General features: G+C 38.6%; 1 protein-coding gene across 2 annotated transcripts in view; it reads right to left on the reverse strand.

Moving 5' to 3' along the window:
* LOC103182596 (synaptotagmin-like protein 1) overlaps window positions 1-20903 on the reverse strand; it is a 135732-nt gene that overhangs the window by 17868 nt on the left and 96961 nt on the right. For both annotated transcript variants that reach the window (XM_007899663.2, XM_007899662.2), the window contains exons 8-9: window positions 1338-1432; window positions 874-996 (exon numbers count right to left, since the gene is read on the reverse strand). In XM_007899663.2, the coding sequence (XP_007897854.2) occupies window positions 874-996; window positions 1338-1432 (218 nt within the window). The remainder of the gene's footprint in view (window positions 1-873; window positions 997-1337; window positions 1433-20903) is intronic.

Genomic DNA, 20903 nt, shown 5'->3' on the forward strand with positions numbered 1-20903 from the left:
GGGTTGTGTTTAAGCAGACAGTGTTGTAAATTTAACAGATGTATTACCAATTAATCCTGCTAAATTCAATCATTATAATGTTACACAGTCTGAATGGACATTGAGCACACGCAGTATAATTTTTAGTTAAAAAAAAAATTTTTTCTGCAATTTATCCTCTTTACAAATGCTGCATTTGAAATATTTCCTATAATTTCTCTGTGAATGAGAGAGCCAATAGCCATGCATAATACTGGCATTTACAGGGTTATAATGAGAGATGACTGTGCTGATAAATATGGTACATCAGTAATTAGCGACGCATGCAAATCTTGTACAGAATTCAGTTTAACACAATGCTTTTTGGGCAGCTGGGACTTGCGGAAACCAAACCAAACCCTAGAGAAACATACCCCATTTATCTAATCCAGAAAGTATTAGATGCAGGCTTGCAAGAGATACTGCTGGAATCTAACCAGCTAAAACCGCGTAGGTTACAATTGAAAGTAATATCTAGAGAGATTTCCTGCTGCTTGTACAGCTAGGATCACTCTTTCCATTAGTGCTTTTGCTTTCAGGATTAACAGTAACTGAGTGGGAGGATTCCCTGCCCCCAGTGATTGGTTCTGCCCTTCCAAGTCCTGACAATGAGCCAGGCTGACTGTGCTGAGGTTGATACATTCCTTTTATTCTGTTGCCAAGCATGTCTCCAGTTTATCTCCAAGAACACTCCACTAATTCCTCTCTCCCTCCCTAAGGAGGATAATAACATTGGACATTCAACAAGCGCAGCTTTGAGTCCTCACTAGGTTAACACAAATTCTGAGTTACACTATTTCAATGCAGTCTGGTCGAAAGGTGCTGTAGATTGTATGTATTGAAAGCTTGACCTACCTTGGAGTCACTCAAATTTGTAGGAATGTGCACACTGTTTTTTTTCAGGATATCTGATCCAAAGCTGGATTCAGATGTTTCAGTATCATAATCATAATAAGGATCCTCTCTTTGCGGCTCAGGCTACCAAGAAAAAATTAACAGAACAACATTATTTTGACATTGCACACATTAAATGTAAACTCAAAATCAGTATTTTTCCCATTTATAATAAATACACCCAAACGAAATCATATTTTCAAATAGAACATTTATAAACGACATGTACGCTGATGGCTTGTTTTAGGTTGGCTTTTGTGCAGAGTAACTTCTCAACAATTATCCCAAAAGGATCTGTTTGTAGCAGAAAGTTAGCGTTGATCATATTTTTTGTACAACAGCTATCTGAACTAGTGCATTACAAGGAGCTTCTGACATAAATCGCATTCTTAGATGTTACCAACAACTAAACTGTCCAAGCTTACCTGTAGAAGAGAATGAATTGCTGCTTTACTGGCAGTTTGTGATATAGGAGATTCACTTCCTTTGGCCTTGAGGTTTGAACGATCATCATTCGGTCCTGAAATCAGGAACAGCATTTATTCAGCTAGAGCACACTGCAAATAAATCTTACATGCTAGAGCTCACATCCATTCTGCACAATTACATTGAAGACAGCATTTGAAGCCTTTACAACACCAAGCTCTGCCAGTGAGTACACCACTAACCTTAGTAATTAATGGCAAATACAAGCCTAAATTACCCATTTAAGTATTTTCCAACCAGAAGCTTCACTGCCAAATACAGCCAGGTTATTTTGGGGAAAAGCGCAGCCAGTTTTGTAATGAATACTGTAGAGCATTAAATACTGCATTTATTATTTCAAAGCTTTCTGTAAAAATGGTCAATTTAAACTGCTGAAAATAAAATGAAATAATTACCAGCACTAAAGAGATAGGGAATGGGTACCCCAATTTATACCTCACTCTCATAATCGCATTGTCTGGTATCAGAAACATACATTTCACAGCACTAAAACAGGCTATTCAAGCCCACCAAGGCTATGTTGGTCCCAGCTCAACCACTGCACCTAACTACTTGGATCTTAATTCACTACTCTTTCCTCATATACATTTATATTGTTCAGTAAAGTCCTGCAAATGAGAGAGAAGGGAATGCATTCATGAGAGAGAGAGGCGGGGATAGAGAGACTACTTTGGAAGTGTGTTTGGGAAGGGTGGGCATGGACTAGTTGGGTTAAATTGCCTTTTTTGGTTCTGTAGATTGTATGCAGTTCTATATAAGTCAGCCCATGGACAGAGCTCCTACCAGGTGTGTTTATAGCACAGTCAGCGGTTATTAACTTTAACATTGGGAATTTGGTTTGTTGTATGGGGTCACCTAAGAATTTTCCAGGCCAGTAGCCAAACAGACTTATAATAATATAATCCTTGCATTTGATATAGAGCCTTATCATGTCTTTGAGATGTCTCAAAGCGCTTCTCAGAATATACTGTAAGGTGAATTGACTGTATATTTTGTTAGTTGATAGGCAGATCGCTTTTCCGGGGGTAACAATTCCTTCCAAAAATAATGCTAATAATAATAAATTGGTCACTCAATCAGCAACTGCCGTGCGCGATTGGCTGCCATGTTTCACCTATAAAATTTACAGTCAATTCACTTTACTGTATATTCTGTGCTTTGAGAAGTCTCAAAAATTTGATAAGGCGCTACATCAAATTCAAGGATTATTATTATTATTCTGTATTCACATTGATCTGAAATGTGACCCTGATTATTACTCCAGCTAAATGAATGAACTTAATTAAGTAATGTAGGACCGTGAAATTAACAACTAACAATTTAAGGCGCCAAAAGATTAACAAATGGTTGAACTGGTCCAACAGTAATACTGAAACACTTTGAATATTTTCAAATTGTATTAATAAAACCTGCATTTGATATATCACATTTTATATCAGCTTGAGGTTCACAAAAGTAATTCCACTTTTTGTCAAAATGTGCACTGGGATATTTCACTTTAATTTTAGCACCCAACAAGACAATGACATCTGCATTATGTCAATCACCAGGACCATAGCCGTATAACACTGAACATAACTAGAGGTGCCACCATTACACAAAACTGTGCAAGGTGATTTATGTATTTTAACCTGGATTGAACTGAACCTGGATACCCTAAATAAAGACAATTAATGCTATTACTGGCACGTTATGTGGTTTAGCTGGTTAGACTCCAACAGTACCCAACACACACTCTGGGGTCCCAAGCCTCAGCTCTTGCCAACCTAATATTTTCCAGAATTAGGTAAGCAAGATGTGTCACTCTGAGGAGAGAGTGTGCATTCCATTCCAATAAATATCTCTGGAATTTCCATGAATAGGTGGGATACATAGACCCCTGTTTGGTTTGGATATTCTTAAGCATAGTGAAGGGTTTCCACATGGTTCAGACTCCCGGCTGACCTTCCAAAAATAAAGGCAAGTTGCATATTGCTATTTCAGGCAGAGGTAGACAGGCAATTTCAAGTCAGGCACAAGAAAATATGCCTTTACACAGAGGGGCATCAACAACTGCAACAGATTTCCACCAAGGGGATTCAAGTGAAGTCAACTTCAGCCATTTTTGACCACTAGACATCATTTGTCAACCCACCACCACAAATCAATAACTTATAACATCTTTGACTTTATCAAATTATTATAAAATCTATTTCGATGCGATTTTGTCTATCTTCAGTATTTCTGTTATGCTTATTTGAAATCATTCAATTTCACGTCTCATTAGCTTTTGAGACCAGGAATTTTAAATTTTGCTTAAATGTAAAGTTTAGCTGAGCTCCCAAAAGGGTATTCAAAGCTAATAGAATATATTCCATACCCTTCCTCTCCGACATGCTGGAATAAGTCATTACCTCCCAGCTTTGCTCAGTCCTCTCTCAGTACTACCCGCTCAAGCCCGTCCAATCCAGTGTCTGCCCTGCACACAGCACCAAGTCTGCCTTGATCAAAATCAACAATTACATTTTCTCCATCTTTGAAACCATTGTTTTCTTAATCTCCTTGATCTCTCTGCTGCCTTTGACATAATAAACCACTCTATCCTTCTTCAGCATCTCTCCTCCCTGCTCCACCTTCACGTGTTTTTCCTTTCCTGCTTTCACTCTTATTTATCCCAGCATCCTTACTTTATCTCATCAAATGGCTTCACCTCCTACCCCCACATAATCAAATGCGATGTTCCTCAGTTCTCTATCTTCAGTCCTCTCCTTTTCATTATCTATATTTTCCGCTTATGGAATATAATCCATAGTCATAGGGTCTATTTTCACCTGTACACATTATTATTATTAGTTTTATTATTATTATTATTACACAGACGATATCCAACTCTATCTATCTGCCTCTAACCTCAATTCTAGAACAACTGTTGTTCTGACTAATCGCCAATCAGACATCAAGTCTTGTACGAGTTCTAGCTTTCTTCAGTTTAAACATCAGCAAACCGAGGCTCTCCTGCTGAGCTCCCATCAATGCATTGATCTACACAGATGCACACTCTATCTCACAGAGCTAATGTAGAACCATGGGGTTCTGTTCAACTCCAATTGCCCTTTAAGCCCTAAAGCCACTATATTAAATGCAAGTATTATTATCTTATTATCATTTGGACAGATGATGCTCAAGAAGATCTTTCTATTTTAATGTCCTCATGCCGGTATCAGTTAGCCTGGAATATGGAACTCCTTAGTTCCACTGAAAAAGGCACTTATATTGTGTCCAAGTAGCTAAAGCCTAACAGAATACTATTTCCTCTGTACTTCTCTCCACCTTCCAGGAAAGTCAAGCATTATAATGTGAGCAATCATGGTGAGAGCTGGAGAATTCAAGGGAACTCTATAAATCTTCACCTTCCCAATTTCTGAATGACTCAGTGGCCAAATATGCAGATGGCGTGGTAGTCAGCCACACATACCAGGGAAGATTTGCACTGAGGTACTTGATGTCAGCCACAACGCCAATGGGGTCAGTACAACTTATCCATGGTTAAGATGTGGTGGGTGCGGGGGGGGGGGGGGGGGGCGGCGGTAACAAAAATAAAACAGCAAGTTGTCCTGGTTCAGATCATTATCCTGAAAAGTATGAGTACTTGATAAGATTAGTGACTAGGCTCAGTTGTGGTGGCACCCTTGTCAAATAGCAAACCAAAACAAATGGTGGAAGCGCACACAATGAGGAATGTTCAGTTGAGTGTACTGCTGGATCACAGCCAGAGAACTCACAACCATGCATTTAGGAGAGAGAAAACCTTGTACAAATGTATATGTGTCAGACTCCCGGCTGACCCCCCAAAAATAAAAGCAAGTTGCACATTGCTATCTCAGTTTTTATATAAAACGCTTATATCCAAAAAGGCACGGATGAGATTTCAATTGAGGGATTCAAGAGAGAAATAGATAGATACTTGGGAAATAGAAAACATGAGCATACAGTGAGGAAGTGGGATTAAGGGAAGTACTGTAATAGTGAGTCGTACCTTAGAATGGGCCGTGCTGGAGTGGGCTGTGATTGATTAGTTGGCTTTCTCCTGTTCCTAAATTCTATCTATTCCTAAATACTGCTCCTTTATTTTGAAATGATTTTCAAAATCAATCTTTATAATTCTTACTGCGCAGTTACAGGGGTAAATGTTTCCATTCCTTCTGTGGCCAAAAAGAAACAATGTACTTTGGAGCTTTTACACTTTCCTGCAAACTGCTCCATTTACTGTCCTGGATACTGGTTGACCGCTGTACAAAGGCAAGGATTATTATTATCATTAATATTATTATCTGTTTTGATACCAGTTACGTCACCGGTGCTATCTGATAACTGTAAAATGGTTCATGCAGAAAATCAGGGGGTTAGCAAGGACTCATCTTGCTTGCCAATTTAAAACCCCTGAATAAGATCTCCCCCTTTCATTTTGCAGACTGTCTCAGTAAACCTTAACGCTCAGATCTTATTATTCAACACTGAATCGATCATTTCCCTAGCTCTCCTCTGCTCCATTTTTCTTTCTTTCAAATTGTATATATTTTTTAAAAAAGCCATGAATATACAGTCTGACAATAGATTATAGTTGGGGAAACTTACAACCCGCTTCATTTTTCATTTTGTTCCTGGAACAAAAATTAGCAAAACATAAGAATTCTAAAAATGTTTTTTGATGATAAAACATTGAACCATGAAGTAATTGGTTGATGTGTTGACAGACAACCAGCCTGGCTCATCAGCAGGACTTGGAGCGGAGCACGGATTTTGTTTCATTCAGCCCCTGTTAACCTGCAAGCCAAAGCCCTAATAGGCATGGTGGTCTTAGTAGGACAAACAGCAGGAAGCTTGTCAAATAAGGCTCTCAATGTCAAGCGAGTTTTAGCTGGTTAAATTCTAACTGTATGCCAACACACACTCTGGGGTCCCAAAGTCTTGACTCTCATTTACCTATGCCTGATAATTTCCAGAATTAAGTAATCAGAATGCATCCCTCCAGGGACAGTGTCTTCATTCTATTCCAGGCACAGGAAAATTTCCATGTGAAAGTGGCATGAATATGTGGAACTCCAAGTCTGATTTGGACACTCTTAAGCACGGTAAAGGGTTTCCGCATGTGTCAGAAACCCGGCTTACCAAATAAAAGGACATGGTAAAACATGCAGTTGCTAATTCAGTAGATTTGAGAGAAATGTAAGATTTTATATAGAGATGAGAATGAAGGCATTCAGTCACAATGATCAAAATGATTTCTATGCCCATTCAACTATGTCCACCGAAAGTTGCTTACAATCCTCTATACTGTTAGCTACGCTCCTATTTTTGTGTCAAACTTAGAAATTGTGTCCCTTATACTGAAATCCAGTCTGGAATGCACTGCCAGAAAGGGTGGTGGAAGCAGATTTGATAAAAGCTTTCAAAAGGGAATTAGATAGGTACTTAAAAAGGAAAAAATTGTAGGGCTATGGGGTAAGAGCAAGGACTAGTCGGTAGCTCTTTCAAAGAGCCAGAACAGGCACGAGCCGGGCACACGCAAAATTTTATGATTCTATGATTAATATAAATATCCTGACCAACAATCCTGCAGATAATACTTGGTCACTCCGTTCATGGCTGTTTGTGGGAAATCGGCTGTTTTGTTTGTCTATGAATACACAGTCACTACAGTTCCTGTGAGGTGCTTTGAGACTTCTCAATGATGTGATAAGATAGGATCCTAATGCAAGGACTATTTATTATTAGGCAAGCATCATTCAAGATCAGGAGCTCACTAATAATCACAAGTCCAGATTCTTTTCCCACTATAAAATAAATCTACTTTTTAAAAAAAAGATACTTAGTCCTATTTTCTCAATCTTAATGATATTATAAATACCTACTATACCAGCCCCGGTTATTTCCTTTTCTTTTTTTAAAAAAAGGCTAAACGCCTTCAAATACTATAATATTAAACACTTTGCAGCAACAGATGCTGAGGCCACATGTGCAGGTTGCTAAGCAATACGAATCAAATCAACTGAGGCTGTACATCTGTTTTGTCTAGCACTCATATTGGGCAACCATCTATGCTGATTGGGAATGGCAGCACAATTTATAATTTAAAGCGATGCTTCCTGTTGACTGTGAGAAAGAAATGAAAGAAAAAAATTACAAATTTCTGCAGCCAAATGAGATCATGATAGTCTGGCAATTAGAGTTATACTTCTGGTTCCATTTATATGGAAGCCTTTTTTGCATATCAAGCATTGTATTATCCCCTAACCTATTACGTTTAAAACATAGGCATATTTAATGAAAGAAGATATAAACTATTTATTGAAAGCTATTGCCTTTCAAATTGCATCACTTTAAATATTTATTAAATTTATCTCCATGATGTAACAAGCCAAACATCCTGCAAGCCAATTTGCCATTTATTTTTGCACTGCTGTTTTCATCGCACAAAAAAAAATTCCCAATATCCGAGCACAAAAGCAAATTGATTACAAATTCTTCTGCAGTTTCTACAACCTTTGATACCTCCCTCAACAACAATCACATTTACTATATGGCAAGTAAAGCAGGTTAAGTATTAGCTCGCAGAGCTGGTAAAACTCATTATCTGCAGTAGACGTCTGGTGAACTAGCACGTCCATCCATTCTAGCTTCTGAAAATGCACTATGCTATTCTACAATCTTCAAAGCTCAATGTATTTGCAAATTGTAAAATGAGAATCTTAATAATAATAATCCTTGCATTTGATACACAATACAATACCATACAAAATTACATTTGTATAGCACCTTTCACGTCGGGAGGACGTCCTAAGGTGCTGGACAGTCAGGGATTTGGATCTGAGCTGGAGGTCAGGATCGGGGAGGATGAATGGCAGGAAAGGTAGGAGGGTGGCCGAAGGCTCAGTCGAAGAGGAGGGTTTTGAGACACACCTTGAAGGAGACAAGGGAGGGAGCAAGGCGAAGGGAATATGGGATGGAGTTCCATAGGGTGGGGGCAGAAAGACTGAAGACCCGGCCGCCGATGGTAGAGCAGGCTGGGCGGGGGACGAGGAGCAGGCCAGAGCCTGCTGAGCAGAGGGAGCAGGTTGATATGGGGTCAGTAGGTCGCAGAGGTAGGGAGGGCTTTGAAGGCGAGGATGAGGAGCTGCAGAGTTCTGGATGATCTGTATCTTGTGGAGGGAAGAGTTGGGAAGGCCGACAAGCAGGGAGTTGGCGTAATCGAGCCTAGATGTGATAAATTTGTGGATGAGGCCTGAGGGTTGAGGCAGTGGTGGAGCCAGGTGATGTTGCGGAGGTGGGGGAAGGCAGAGCACTTCATGGCATGGATGTGGGGTAGAAAGGATAGTTGAGGGTCAAACAAGATGCCAAGGTTCTGGACTGACTCAGTGAGGTGGAATGTGCATCCATGGATGGTGATGCTGTCGGTGCCTGAGGTGTGGAGGCACTGACGGAAGCCAATCAGGAGGCATTCAGTCTTGTTGACGTTCAACTGTAGAAAGTTAGCTTTCATCCAGGACATCCAGGAGAGGTCAGGACATCAGTTGTCCTGGAGTCAAGGGTAGAGGCAGAGAGGTATAGTTGGGTGTCATCCGCATACATGTGGAAGTTGACCACATGTCACCAAGTGGGAGCATGTAGATATTGAAGAGAGGACCAAAGACAGAGCCCTGAGGAACTCCGCACGAGATGGTGTGGGGGCTAGAGGAGAAGCCATTTGGAGATGAAGTGGAGACGGTAAAACGTAGGATCTGAACCAGGCAAGGACAGAACCATGAATGTTGAGGTGAGAGGAGAGACGGTGGAGGAGGATAGAGGGGTCAACAGTATCGAAGACAGCAGAGAGGTCAGGAAGATAAGGAGGCAGAGGGAGCCCTGGTCACAGATGGACAAAATGTCATTTGTCACTTTCAACAAAGCTGTTTCTGTGCTGTGGGCAGCACAGAAACTCGATTGGAAGGGTTTGTGAAGGGTGTGGCAGGAGAGGAAGAAGCGAACCTGGGAAGCAACGACTCATTCCAGGACCTTGGAAAGGAAAGGGATACATCTTCAAGATGTCTCAAAGTGCTCCACAGAATATACTGTAAGTGAATTGACGATATCCTGTAGCTCAGTGGTTAGAGCACTCGCTTTGCAAGCGAGAGACCTGAGTTCAATTCCAGGCAGAGGGCGAAACCTTGGGCAAGTTTCCTTACTCCACACGCCTAATAATAATCCCTCCAAAAAAAAAAACAATAATAAATTGGTCATTTTCAATCTACGACTGTTTGTGGGACATTGCTGTGCGCAATTGGCTGCCGCGTTCGCCCACAAATATACAGTCAATTCACTTTACAGTGTGTCCTGTGAAGCGCTTTGGGACGTCCTCCCGACGTGAAAAGCGCTATATCAAATGCAAGGATTATTATTATTATTATTATTATATTTTGTGGGTGAAACTCGGCAGCCAATTGCGCGCAGCAGTCTCCCACAAACAATTGTGGATATAGTGACTAATTTTTATTATTATTGTTATTTTTTGAAGGAATTATTACCCCCGGAAAAGGGATCCGCCAATTGACTAACAACCGGGTTCCTACTTACTGCTAGGTAAATAGAAGCATGTAGCGTAGGAATCTTGCCCAATATTTCGCCCATACGAAAATCGAACCCAGGTTTCTCGTTTGCGAGGTAAGTGCTCTAACCACTGAGCTACAAGACTCCACAATTTGACTTCAATATGAATATTTGAATTCATTTCATTTAAAATGTTTCAAGTCATTTGGATTTAAAACTACAATAACACAATTAACGTGTGAATGGTAATGTGATTGAGAAAGTGTCCATTTACAAATTGTCAATTTCATCATTAAAAATGCGGTTGAAAAAATAATATTTCTGAACATAATCTCAGGGTAAAAAAGTGTTTAACTAGGTAGTGCAGTCCTCCCTTGAAATAATAAAACTGTTAAGTTACTGTAAATCATACCCCCTTAATACCACTGGAATGTACTGACCTGACTTGCACTAATATAGGAATTGGAGCAGGTAACTTGGTTGAGATTTAGCCCCTCCAAATCACTCATTGGGGATAAGTGAGCTCCCCTTACCAAAATCTCTAATAATATGAAAAACCTTAGGAGAGATCTTTCGCAATTCATTTAGTCGATTAGGCAGTTATATGATTGTTTCAATTCAGTTGGTATATTACTTATACGTAGCCAATGGTATTAGTTCCATTATGAAATGACTGCTGGGAGCAGGGCCAGCAATGGAAGCAGTGCAACTAAAAATAGAATCATACTGTCCTTCACAAGATCACAAGAGAGGTTCGGGTGAATAAAACCCTTTTGTCATTTGCTCTCATCCTTTCAGAATATCCATCCTATGATTTTCCCATTCCTGGTTGCTTTTAAGAACGGTAGGAAAAAAACTTCCAAATTAACAACAAATTGAAGAATTCTCCATGATTCTGTGCAATACATTTTAAGATAAAATAGTTATCCAGGCTTAAACTAGATGGATTTTTTGAGTCTTGCAAACTGTTTCTTTAGACAGAGGATAACTAATAGCTAGAATGAGTTACCTGGAAGGACAGTTGAGGTTAGTGAAAACAGACCAATCTAAGAATTTGTATAATCTTGTAATGGAAAGACAGTTTGAATAATCTGAAAGGATGAAATTCAATGGACCTTCTCCAACTGTACCTGTCTTATCATCTTATGATACAAAAGTATTGTTCTAGGTTTACGTTCTCTATCCAATTTAACATCTTAAATACTTCTATAAAGTTCCCTCTAAGGCATCATCTATTTTCAAGGTGAAAAGCCCGGGCTTGATTCAGTGTGGTTTCCATTATTGTACATGCTTTGCAATAACTCTAACTATGCAGTATAAATGGGACAATAGAGAATACGGAAGCCAATTCATTATCTACCTAAATGCATCTTCCGGTCAAAACCATTCTCTGTTTTTAATTATGTTGCAGGCAAAGTATGGCACTTGTTCAAGGTTAATCACTAAACTACAGGTCACTCAATTATTGAGCATTTTTAAGCAGTTTTATTAAATTAACGTGTTTCTGGTGATCAGGAAGCACACTTTCAGACATAAAAAGACAAGCTAAAAATGATATATTGTATAGTATTATTATCTTCGGGGGACAAAGATTCCCATATATTCAATCTTCAATCTTTGTCTCGCTTCCTATGTACAAGCCTGCTGTCACACTAAAAATGTCTGACTCCTTAGTCATTACGTTATCATCACTAATCTTTGCTGCACATACGTAAAGGTGGAAATAATATTGATGGCAATCTGATGGCCCAGAAGTCGGCCATATTAGCTTCTCGTAGATCCAATGTGACTTCCTCCTTTGCACATGTGCAGCAAACAGGAAGTGACATTGATAGTGATCAAATGATCCGGAATTTGACCATGTTTTTAGCATGGGAACTGGCTAGTTATCATAGAATCATAGAATTATACAGCACAGAAGGAGGCCATTCAGCCCATCGTGTCTGTGCTGGCTCTTTGAATAGAGCTATCCTATTCAATCCCACTCCACTCTCTCCCCATAGCCCTGCAAACTTGTCCTCCCCATGTGGAGTTAGAGGTTGCAATGCATATACTGTGAAACTAGCTATCGTACCTCACTATAACACAGGCTGCGATTTTATGAATCCCAACCATTGTGTTACAACAAGGCTCCATTGTATATATTGAGGAAGAAAATTCAGCAAGTTATAATGAAGTGTTTCACAGCAAAATATTTCTTTAGAGGAAAAAGTACATGTGAGCGGAAGTTTATACATTTTCTCCAATAGTTTAATTCCTGATTTCTCCTTAATGATAATCCTTGCTGTTGATATACTAAAACTTTGCCACATTGTTGAGATTTCTCAAAGTACTTCACAGGATTTTAATGTGAAATATAGTGACAGTTCATTTGTGGGATAATCAGCAGCCAATTTGCACACAATAATGCCTTATTGAGTAAATCACCAATTTGAAAATTGTTGGTCAGGACTGCAGGAAAAAGGCAATTCCCTTTGAATAGTGGGATCTTTAACATCCACCTGAAAAGGCAGACAGAATTTTGGTTTAAGGTCTCAAAGGACCACACCTCGAATAATACATTGATCCCCCAACTCTGTATTGGATTGTCAGGCCAAACTGTGAGTATAAAATCCTCAATATGGAGCTGTGAATTCAAGTTGGCACCTGTATCCACAGGAAGTGTGTAGTCTGACACTCACCCCAGTACAGTACTGGGGGATTACAGCATTGTCAGAAATGCCTTTGTTTTGAGATGTTAAACACGGTCCAGTCTGCCTGTTTTTGAACTGGATATTAAAGACCCCATGGGAAGTAAATTTCTCTTGGTATCCTGGCCAACAGTCTTCGAGATTAATTGATTATTCACCTCATGGCTGTTTGATGCATGCAGAATGACTGCTGTGTCTGCTTACAAAAAAAATCACCGCACTTGACAGTAATTACAGTAGAGCACTTTGAGATGTTTAAGCAGGATAATATGCTAACAAAATGCACATTCTATCTTAAAACAGAATAGAATATCTGGTAAACCTCTTCTGTGAGAAATTCCTCCAGCTCCTCTTTAAGCAACTTTGACAATATGCATTTTTAATTGGAGTTTGCATCACAGCACATCAACAGAAAATATTTTTAAAAATAATTCATAATAAATGCAATTAAATTTCCATGTATAGGTACCTTGAACGCCTTCCAACTTCTACACGCTACAACAATTTACATTTCTATTGTACCTTCCATGTTAGGAGCACACCTCAAAATGCTACGCATAGCTGACTGGAAGCCTGAGGTAGAAGAAGGATCAGCTGAGGAGGATAGCAAGACAGATGCAGTCGAAAATATGTCTTAAGGTGAGCTTTAAAAGTGGGGGTAGAGGGGATGAGGCAGAGGGATACATTGAAGCAATGACTGCAGTTATTTACATCTAAAATCTATATTTAATAGGTAAGCGAGTTTATGAGTGGTTCATCGTATCCATTATGGCAGTGGAGGAGTTCAGAAAACACAAAGTACTATCACAACACAATACAAATCTGTTATTTTCTTTCATTAAAACTGTTGTGGCTATGGATGTTTCTGCACCCACCAAAATGTATTTATTTATTTTTCATTTTTTTCTTTTGCCTTTTGCTTCAAGATGAATGAAGTCACTTTCCTGACTCAAAATAAGGAATCAAAATATGAACCTTTAAATTATTCAAAGAACTTCAAGCTGTCTTGGGTATGTTCATTTTCTTCCAGCACTGACAGATTTCCCTTGATGGACTTAATGATAGCTTTATATTGTGTGAGAAGTTAAATGATAAATTGCTCTGATTAGGCATTGCTACATTTTGTCCCTCTTCCCACGCAGCCAATACTGTTTGAAAAGAAAAAAGTTTCCTTTCCACTTCTTTTCCCTTTCCCTAGCTGGGGAATGACATGTGGACAAAGAAAATCTGATAGCTAAACAAACAAAATTGGGAAGAATGAATTGACATGGATTTTATATTGTGGCCAAAAACTTTAAAATGGTTGTGACTAATCCCCAGAAATGTTGAAATGACTGTTTACTTAATATCCAACATCAATCAACTCATTCACAGGAAAACAACAGGGCTCATTAACTCACTAAATTACACAGCATTTAGTATTTCTGTTTCTTAAGTTTACGTTATTTGTTAATATGAGAAGAAAATATATCCAATCATGCCTGTCAAGTAGAAAATACAATATTTAGAACAATGGTTTGAAGGATATCATTGCACAAGCTTCTCACTTTGGAAAACATGTAAAACAAATACAATTTCACCAAATAACCTATGCCGCAGATCCCATAATACTTATTTCAATGATCATGGAAGTCTGTGGTTTAAATTCTTTCAGGAAACCCTTTCAATGCAGGATTTCTCCCATGCTGTGGCACTTCAATAAGCTAATGTGCCTATCAATCTCCATCAGTAACACAAGTCATTTACATTACATTACAATTTACAGATAATCTAGTACATTTATTTTTTTAAATTTCTGGCCCTATGTAGTTTGTATTTACAACGACTAGTACGTTGCATTGCAAACTAATAGGCATCCTGCTAATGGCTAATGGCATGAAAAATACAGCAAAGTGACCCTGTAATTGTCACATCAACAACAACTTGCACTCATATAGCATCTTTTGTGTTGTTAAATGTTGCATAGTATTTTGCAGAGAGAGTGAGTGGGAGTCTAAGCAACATGGGAGATGGGGAAATGGGTTTGGGGTCAGCGAGTTGGGGGGGTGGGAGGGGTAGAAAGGAGATAAACAAAGGTGCAGTCAAAGAAGTAGGATTCCAAACACCTTTCACGTCAGAAGGGTTTTACTGTAAAGCATAATGACTATGTATTTTGTAGGGAAATGCGACAGACAATTTGCACACAGCTTTGTCCCACAAACACCCATGAAGTAAATGACCAACTTTATCTGGTGGATTGTTGATCAGGACACCGGGGGAAACTCCCTTCTCTTTTTGAATAATGCCATGGGATCTTTAATGTCACCTGAATATGCAGACGGGACCTCGGCTTAACATTCCACTCAAAAGACAGCGCTTCCAACAATTGAGCACTGTCTTCAAATTCAGTCTTAAACTATGATTTCAATGTCTAGACATGGGGTTTGAATCCCCAATCTTCAAACTCAGGGGCAAGAGGGCTATCAACTGAGTCAGGCTGATACTTGAACTGAATAACTGGATAACATAACATAACATAATCACATCTCTTCCCCCAAACAAAGAAAATGATTGAAGTTACTACAACTATGTCAAAAAGTTCAATAATCATGTTTTTATAAGCATTTACCTTCACTTGGTAATATCAGTAATTTATATTGGTCTAATCCAATGGCAGTTATAAATCTCAGGCTCAGTAGTATCACTGTAACCTTAAAAATACACTCCCAAATATTGAAATCACTGAAAAATGGAACTTGGGATATTTATTAAATTTAGATTATATTAAATTAAATATGTGGGAGTGAATTTGTAGCTGTAATCTAAATCTGGATTTATCTGAGGGTTATATGCCAGCTAATCTTCTCTTTCCTGGGTTATGATGAAATCTAAATCACTCGATTAGATTATAGTTTTGTAGCTCACTCCTGGAAATCAATTATTTTCTATGCAGTCATTGGATAGGCTCAAATACTTCTGTGCTTAATAACCTGGCATGTGAAAGCATAAGACTTCATTGCATTAATAGCAATAATAATGATATGCAATGTGCTTACACAACATAGATTATAAATAAGCAGAGAAATAAATGTGCAATTTAAAAAAAGCATTAAAACCCACTATAGTGCTTGCTTTTCCTTCCAAATCTGCAGGTTGTTAAACAACATTTTTAAATTAAAAAATGCCTGTGCATTTCTAATAGTTGCTGAAATTATTGAGATCTAGTTTACTACAATTGAAGCATCAATTATGTAAACCACTTTTTAATATTGCTTTGAAATATAAATCACTAAAAGTTTAATCAATACACAGCAAATTGTACCAAGATGACGTATTATTGAATTTAAAAAAATTGAATGAGAAATCCAGTGCAGTTGATGACTTGCATGAACACACATCCTTTTGCAAATTGCAACATTGCCCCATTTTGGTAAACAATCATGCACTTCTGAATTAAATGAAGTAAATTAAATGAATTAAATTAAATAGGTGACCCTGACTGTTCAACACCTTGGGACGTCCTCCTGACATGAAAGGCGCTCTATAAATGTCATTTTGTTGTTGTTGTCTCTCTAGGTAGACTTTTCAGTCTCTCTGCCTGTATATTTTTATCTTCCCTGAACTGACTCCATTGTCTTGCCCTGAGCATTACAACACAGAATCAGATGAATGTAAAGATGTTTAACAAGTGTAACAGGTCAAACTACTGAATTTGCCTACATTCTCAGCATCAGTGCAGAAACTATCACTCAAAACAAAAACACTTTGTTAGAGAAGTTACAAGAAACCAGTGCTTCAGTGATCTTACTCTGCTCAGCCAGTACAAGATTGAAGTTTTCACCAAATCACACAAGAAATTTGCATGAAGAAGATGCTTCAGAATATTCGATCAGATCCTTCCAAAATACCCACCCATCTTCCTCCCCATTGCAGCATTTTGTTGTGTTTTAATGAGCTCACAATCTAGCTTCAATCATCCTTCATGGCTACTAGATCCTGTGGTTGATTGCCCTCCGTGAAAATAGCTGCCGTGGGTGTCTGTACATATACCTTCCACCAACCTTGTCATACTATGTTAGCATATCTGAAAGTAATGTTCCAGGTTTACTTTCTAGGGGCAGGCTCGAGGGGCCGAATGGCCTACTCCTGCTCCTAATTCTTATGTTCTTTCTCTCTCCTGTTCATTATTCTCCACAGCTTTATAAGATCAGGCGCTCTGAGATGCTGCCCAGCATGGAGGGTGCTATATAAGTGCAAGTTGTTGTTGTTGTTGCTGTACCCTCCAAATATCCCTTATTGAGGATGAAGAATTTGAGCATAGTCATAGTTATTTTTCATAGTCTCAGTGTTTTCCTTGTGACTATTTTTAGGCCACACTTATGGTACAGTGACAGAACTATCTGCAGTACCCCAGGTAAGACTAATCAGAGCGTTGTACAGCTTAAGTCCGACTTGTGGAGATCCAAACTCAACAGATTTAGCAATGTATTCAGATTTCCTATTTGATACATGAGCATATTATGTCTGTGAAATTCTGGACTTTTTATTTTCTGGCTGGCTAAGAGCTTCAGCAACAAACATATCCAAATACAACAAAGTGTATTTTTGATACAGAGGTTGTTAGTTCATCCTAGGACACACCTAATCATTCTCTTGTGAGTCTGACTAAGTCTCTTGAATACTCCGCAAATGAACACATTTGCATGGTTCTGTGGACATCAATCTTAAGGGATTACAAATAAGTGTTGCAAATGATCTTAGGTTGCTGAAGCTTCACACCTCAACAAGATCATTTTAAATGTTGAAGTTAAAGAGGTATAAAACTGAACATAGTAACAACAACAACAACAACAACAACAACAAGATTCCATTTATAGAGCGCCTTTCACGTCAGGAGGACGTCCCAAGGCGCTGGGCAAAGAGATGTGAGGAGTGTTGAAATGAACAACTGCACAGGAAGATGGATTGTCTTTGCAGCTTGGGGAGAGCATTGCAAAGGAAGCAGTGCCCTATGTTTAACCCAAGAGCTCTTAACACCTAAGGTTAATTACTTGGGCATGATTTTTCAAGGATTATTTTCACTAAGATGCAAGCCAGTAATACACATAGCAGCTTCATATTACTGCATGCCAGTCTCAGTGGCAAGCCATCATTGCATGAACATTATCAGTCTTCCTCAGGAACAGGTTTTAATGGTGATTCTGTTAAACCTGGTGCACATGAGCATTAGCTACTCAGATTCAAAATTGGCACTTGCCTTTATGTCTTTAGATAGGTTTGTTTCCTATTCTTATTTGCATAATTTGATGCAAAATTGTCAGATTTATGAAATTCAAATACACAAGTTAATGGTTCTTAGAATTCCAGGTTATATTAGCTTTCCATTAGGCAACATGCTTTCTGCTTTTACAAAACAGAAGGCATGATAATTGCATTCTATTTCCAAGCCTGCAGATAGTTATTGCCTTTTACTATCCTGCTGTGTTCAGATGGTCTCTGCTAATGTCTTTCACGTATTCACATGTTAGGCATCATCTTGGAAATGGTTGGAAGCAACAATATAAAAACATTCTAGCGGATAATAATAACCCTTACATTTGATTTCAGGAGGGCATCCCAAAGTGATACAAATATGATACGCTGTAAACTAAGGTGGGCATGTGTTTTGTGGACGAACGCAGTAGCCAATCTGCATACAACAATGATCTACAAACAGCCATGGAGTGAATGACCAATTTTGTTTCGGCATTGTTGGCCAGGATTTTAAGAATTTGAAAGTGTTCTGCACCACCTTTAATTTCATGGCAGAAACGGTTTGATGGGCTGAGATTGGGTGGAAATCCAAGATCCCTTGGGGGGGGACTGGATTCAGAAAATTCTTATTTAATTGCTTTTATCCTTTCCACTTTGGATTCTCCCCCCTCAAAAAAAATGTCCTACGTTTACATAAAGTGAATACAGTTCTACCAAAAGAGAAATAAAAATGATGGTAACGAGCCTTTAACCATTAGACCAAAAGGAGGATTTTAATGCTTTTAAAAAGATTTTAATAACGATGAAATAATTATTATACAGTGTTATTGTACTGACACCAAAGAAAAAATTATAATAATTATAATACTGTAAAGTAGAACTAGACCTCTGACTCTACTTTAAAATATTCAACAGTGTTGTAAGTTTCTTACATGAAAAAAATGAAAATCTACAACATTTACGCAGCACTTGGCATTTCACAAAGCTCTTGTAACCACAAATCCCTTATCTGAACAAATTCTGGAGAGCCAGAAAATAATGCTATATCCCGCAGTGACATGCAAATCAGGATAATAATCGTTTCCTCATACACTGCAGATTTTAATGAAAAGGTGGGGCAGCCAGAAAAAGAATTGAGAGATAAGTGGTGAGTCTCTGTAAGAAAGTTGGCTTTTGTGATTCTTTTTTCTCTCTGCTCAATAATTGTGGTCAAATATTGGCCTCTAGCTAGGGAGCCATAAAGATGGTCAGATATTCAGCATCTATCATTATCTGATAGCCACCATTACAGGGTCAAATCCTGGCAGACAGAAACATGTACAATGGAGCACTGTAAGATGCAGTTTAAGAACATAGGGTAACATGAACACTTAGCCCATCGAGCCTGTTCCACCAGTTTATTATTTTTAGTTTGTTTCGTCAGACACATGCAGAAACTTATCACCAGATCTTTTAATCCCAATGACCCACACTTTGCCATTCCGCTTATACCTCTACCACCGGAATATCTGCTTATTTCTCTTTTAAATATCCCTGTTTATGTGCCTCTACTGCTGTCCGGGGCAGAGCATTCCACATCTTCACACTGTTCTGTGTGAAGAAATGCTTCCTGACCTCAGTTCTGATTGTCTTTGTTCTAATTTAAAGCTATGCCCCCTTAATAATGAATGCCAGTTTCAGGAGGATGCTAAAGAGCCCAGGACACCACTTAAAAAGAGAACCAAGTATCTCCCGATGCCCTAGCCAACAATCCTCTAGATAAATTAATCACTTACCTCATAGATGTCTGTGGGACCTTACTCTCTCTGCTCAAGGGCCTGACACATTTGCCAATAATTAAAATTGCAAAACATAAATAATTAAAATTGCTAAAAAGACAACAATTACTTTTCAAGGTGCGTGATGGAGGACTATAAAAATGCAAATTCGCTCTTGCTATTTACATGATGAAGCAACTTGTAAGACACGTTAGCATGACGAGACTTTGCCTATCAGAAAACATTTGGTTAAAGAATTTAGATAAACCTGATCCCTAACATCTACGCATTGATACATTCCAGTCAAGCTCCAATTTCCCTCACTAATTCCCAGGTCAAAGCAATTACCAACAGTGTGTTTTATCTTAATCTAAGAACAACAGATATGAGTGAAGAGCTCATGGTGTAACTGTCATTACTTTACACAGAGAATAGCAACAGTCACACCGTCGAGGACTGACAATGGAAAACTAAATGTCTCACGATTGGATTTAATTTCCTAAGCAACTCTCATCATTTTAATGTTTTAATAAAAACTTAATAGCATGACAATTATCCATGCCCCCTGTTCAGATGCTCACTCAGAATAGCTATTATAATCAGAGCATCACTGAATGTTTTATCAACATAAAAGAGTTCAATTGACATCTCCAGCTCATCAGTGGGAGAGATGGCAGTCCTGGGGAATAGAATGCTGTTTCTGTGTTGCAAATGTTGCTGTATAAGTCTCTCGGATCTGTGGCTGTACCTGGGTCCCTGCGTTTAAAATATATTTCTGTAAGTAGACAGACAAGTGAGTTCACACCAATAAACGATTTGGGGTGAAAATGTGATTTGATAATTATCACAATGTAGACTATTCCGCTGCTGGAGATTGCTCCGTAATTAATGCTCCAGCTGACCCCCCCTCCGCCCCCTCCTCCAACATTGATTCAATCATCTCACAAGGCAGTTGCTTTTGTTGCTGACATTATGCTGAACTGAACATTTCAACACTAGCCAGTTTAGAAAACATTGGCTTAACTCAACCTTAAAAATGTCGATGGAGCAATGTGACAGCCCTCTACTACATCCTCTTAAATTCTTATTAGTCATATTGCTGGACCGGGAAAAGTTAAGGGTCTCAGACAGGCTTTAATGCATCAGTTGGTGGCAGAAATTTCCCTTAATATTTTATCAACTTCTTTCAAATGACCCCACAGATTTTTCGTTTCCAAGAAAAAAATGTTCTAGGGTGGCTAATCTTTCCTCATGGCTCTGTCCC

The sequence above is a fragment of the Callorhinchus milii genome, unplaced genomic scaffold, assembly GCF_018977255.1.
Source record: "Callorhinchus milii isolate IMCB2004 unplaced genomic scaffold, IMCB_Cmil_1.0 Scaffold3, whole genome shotgun sequence".
Lineage (NCBI taxonomy): Eukaryota > Metazoa > Chordata > Chondrichthyes > Chimaeriformes > Callorhinchidae > Callorhinchus > Callorhinchus milii.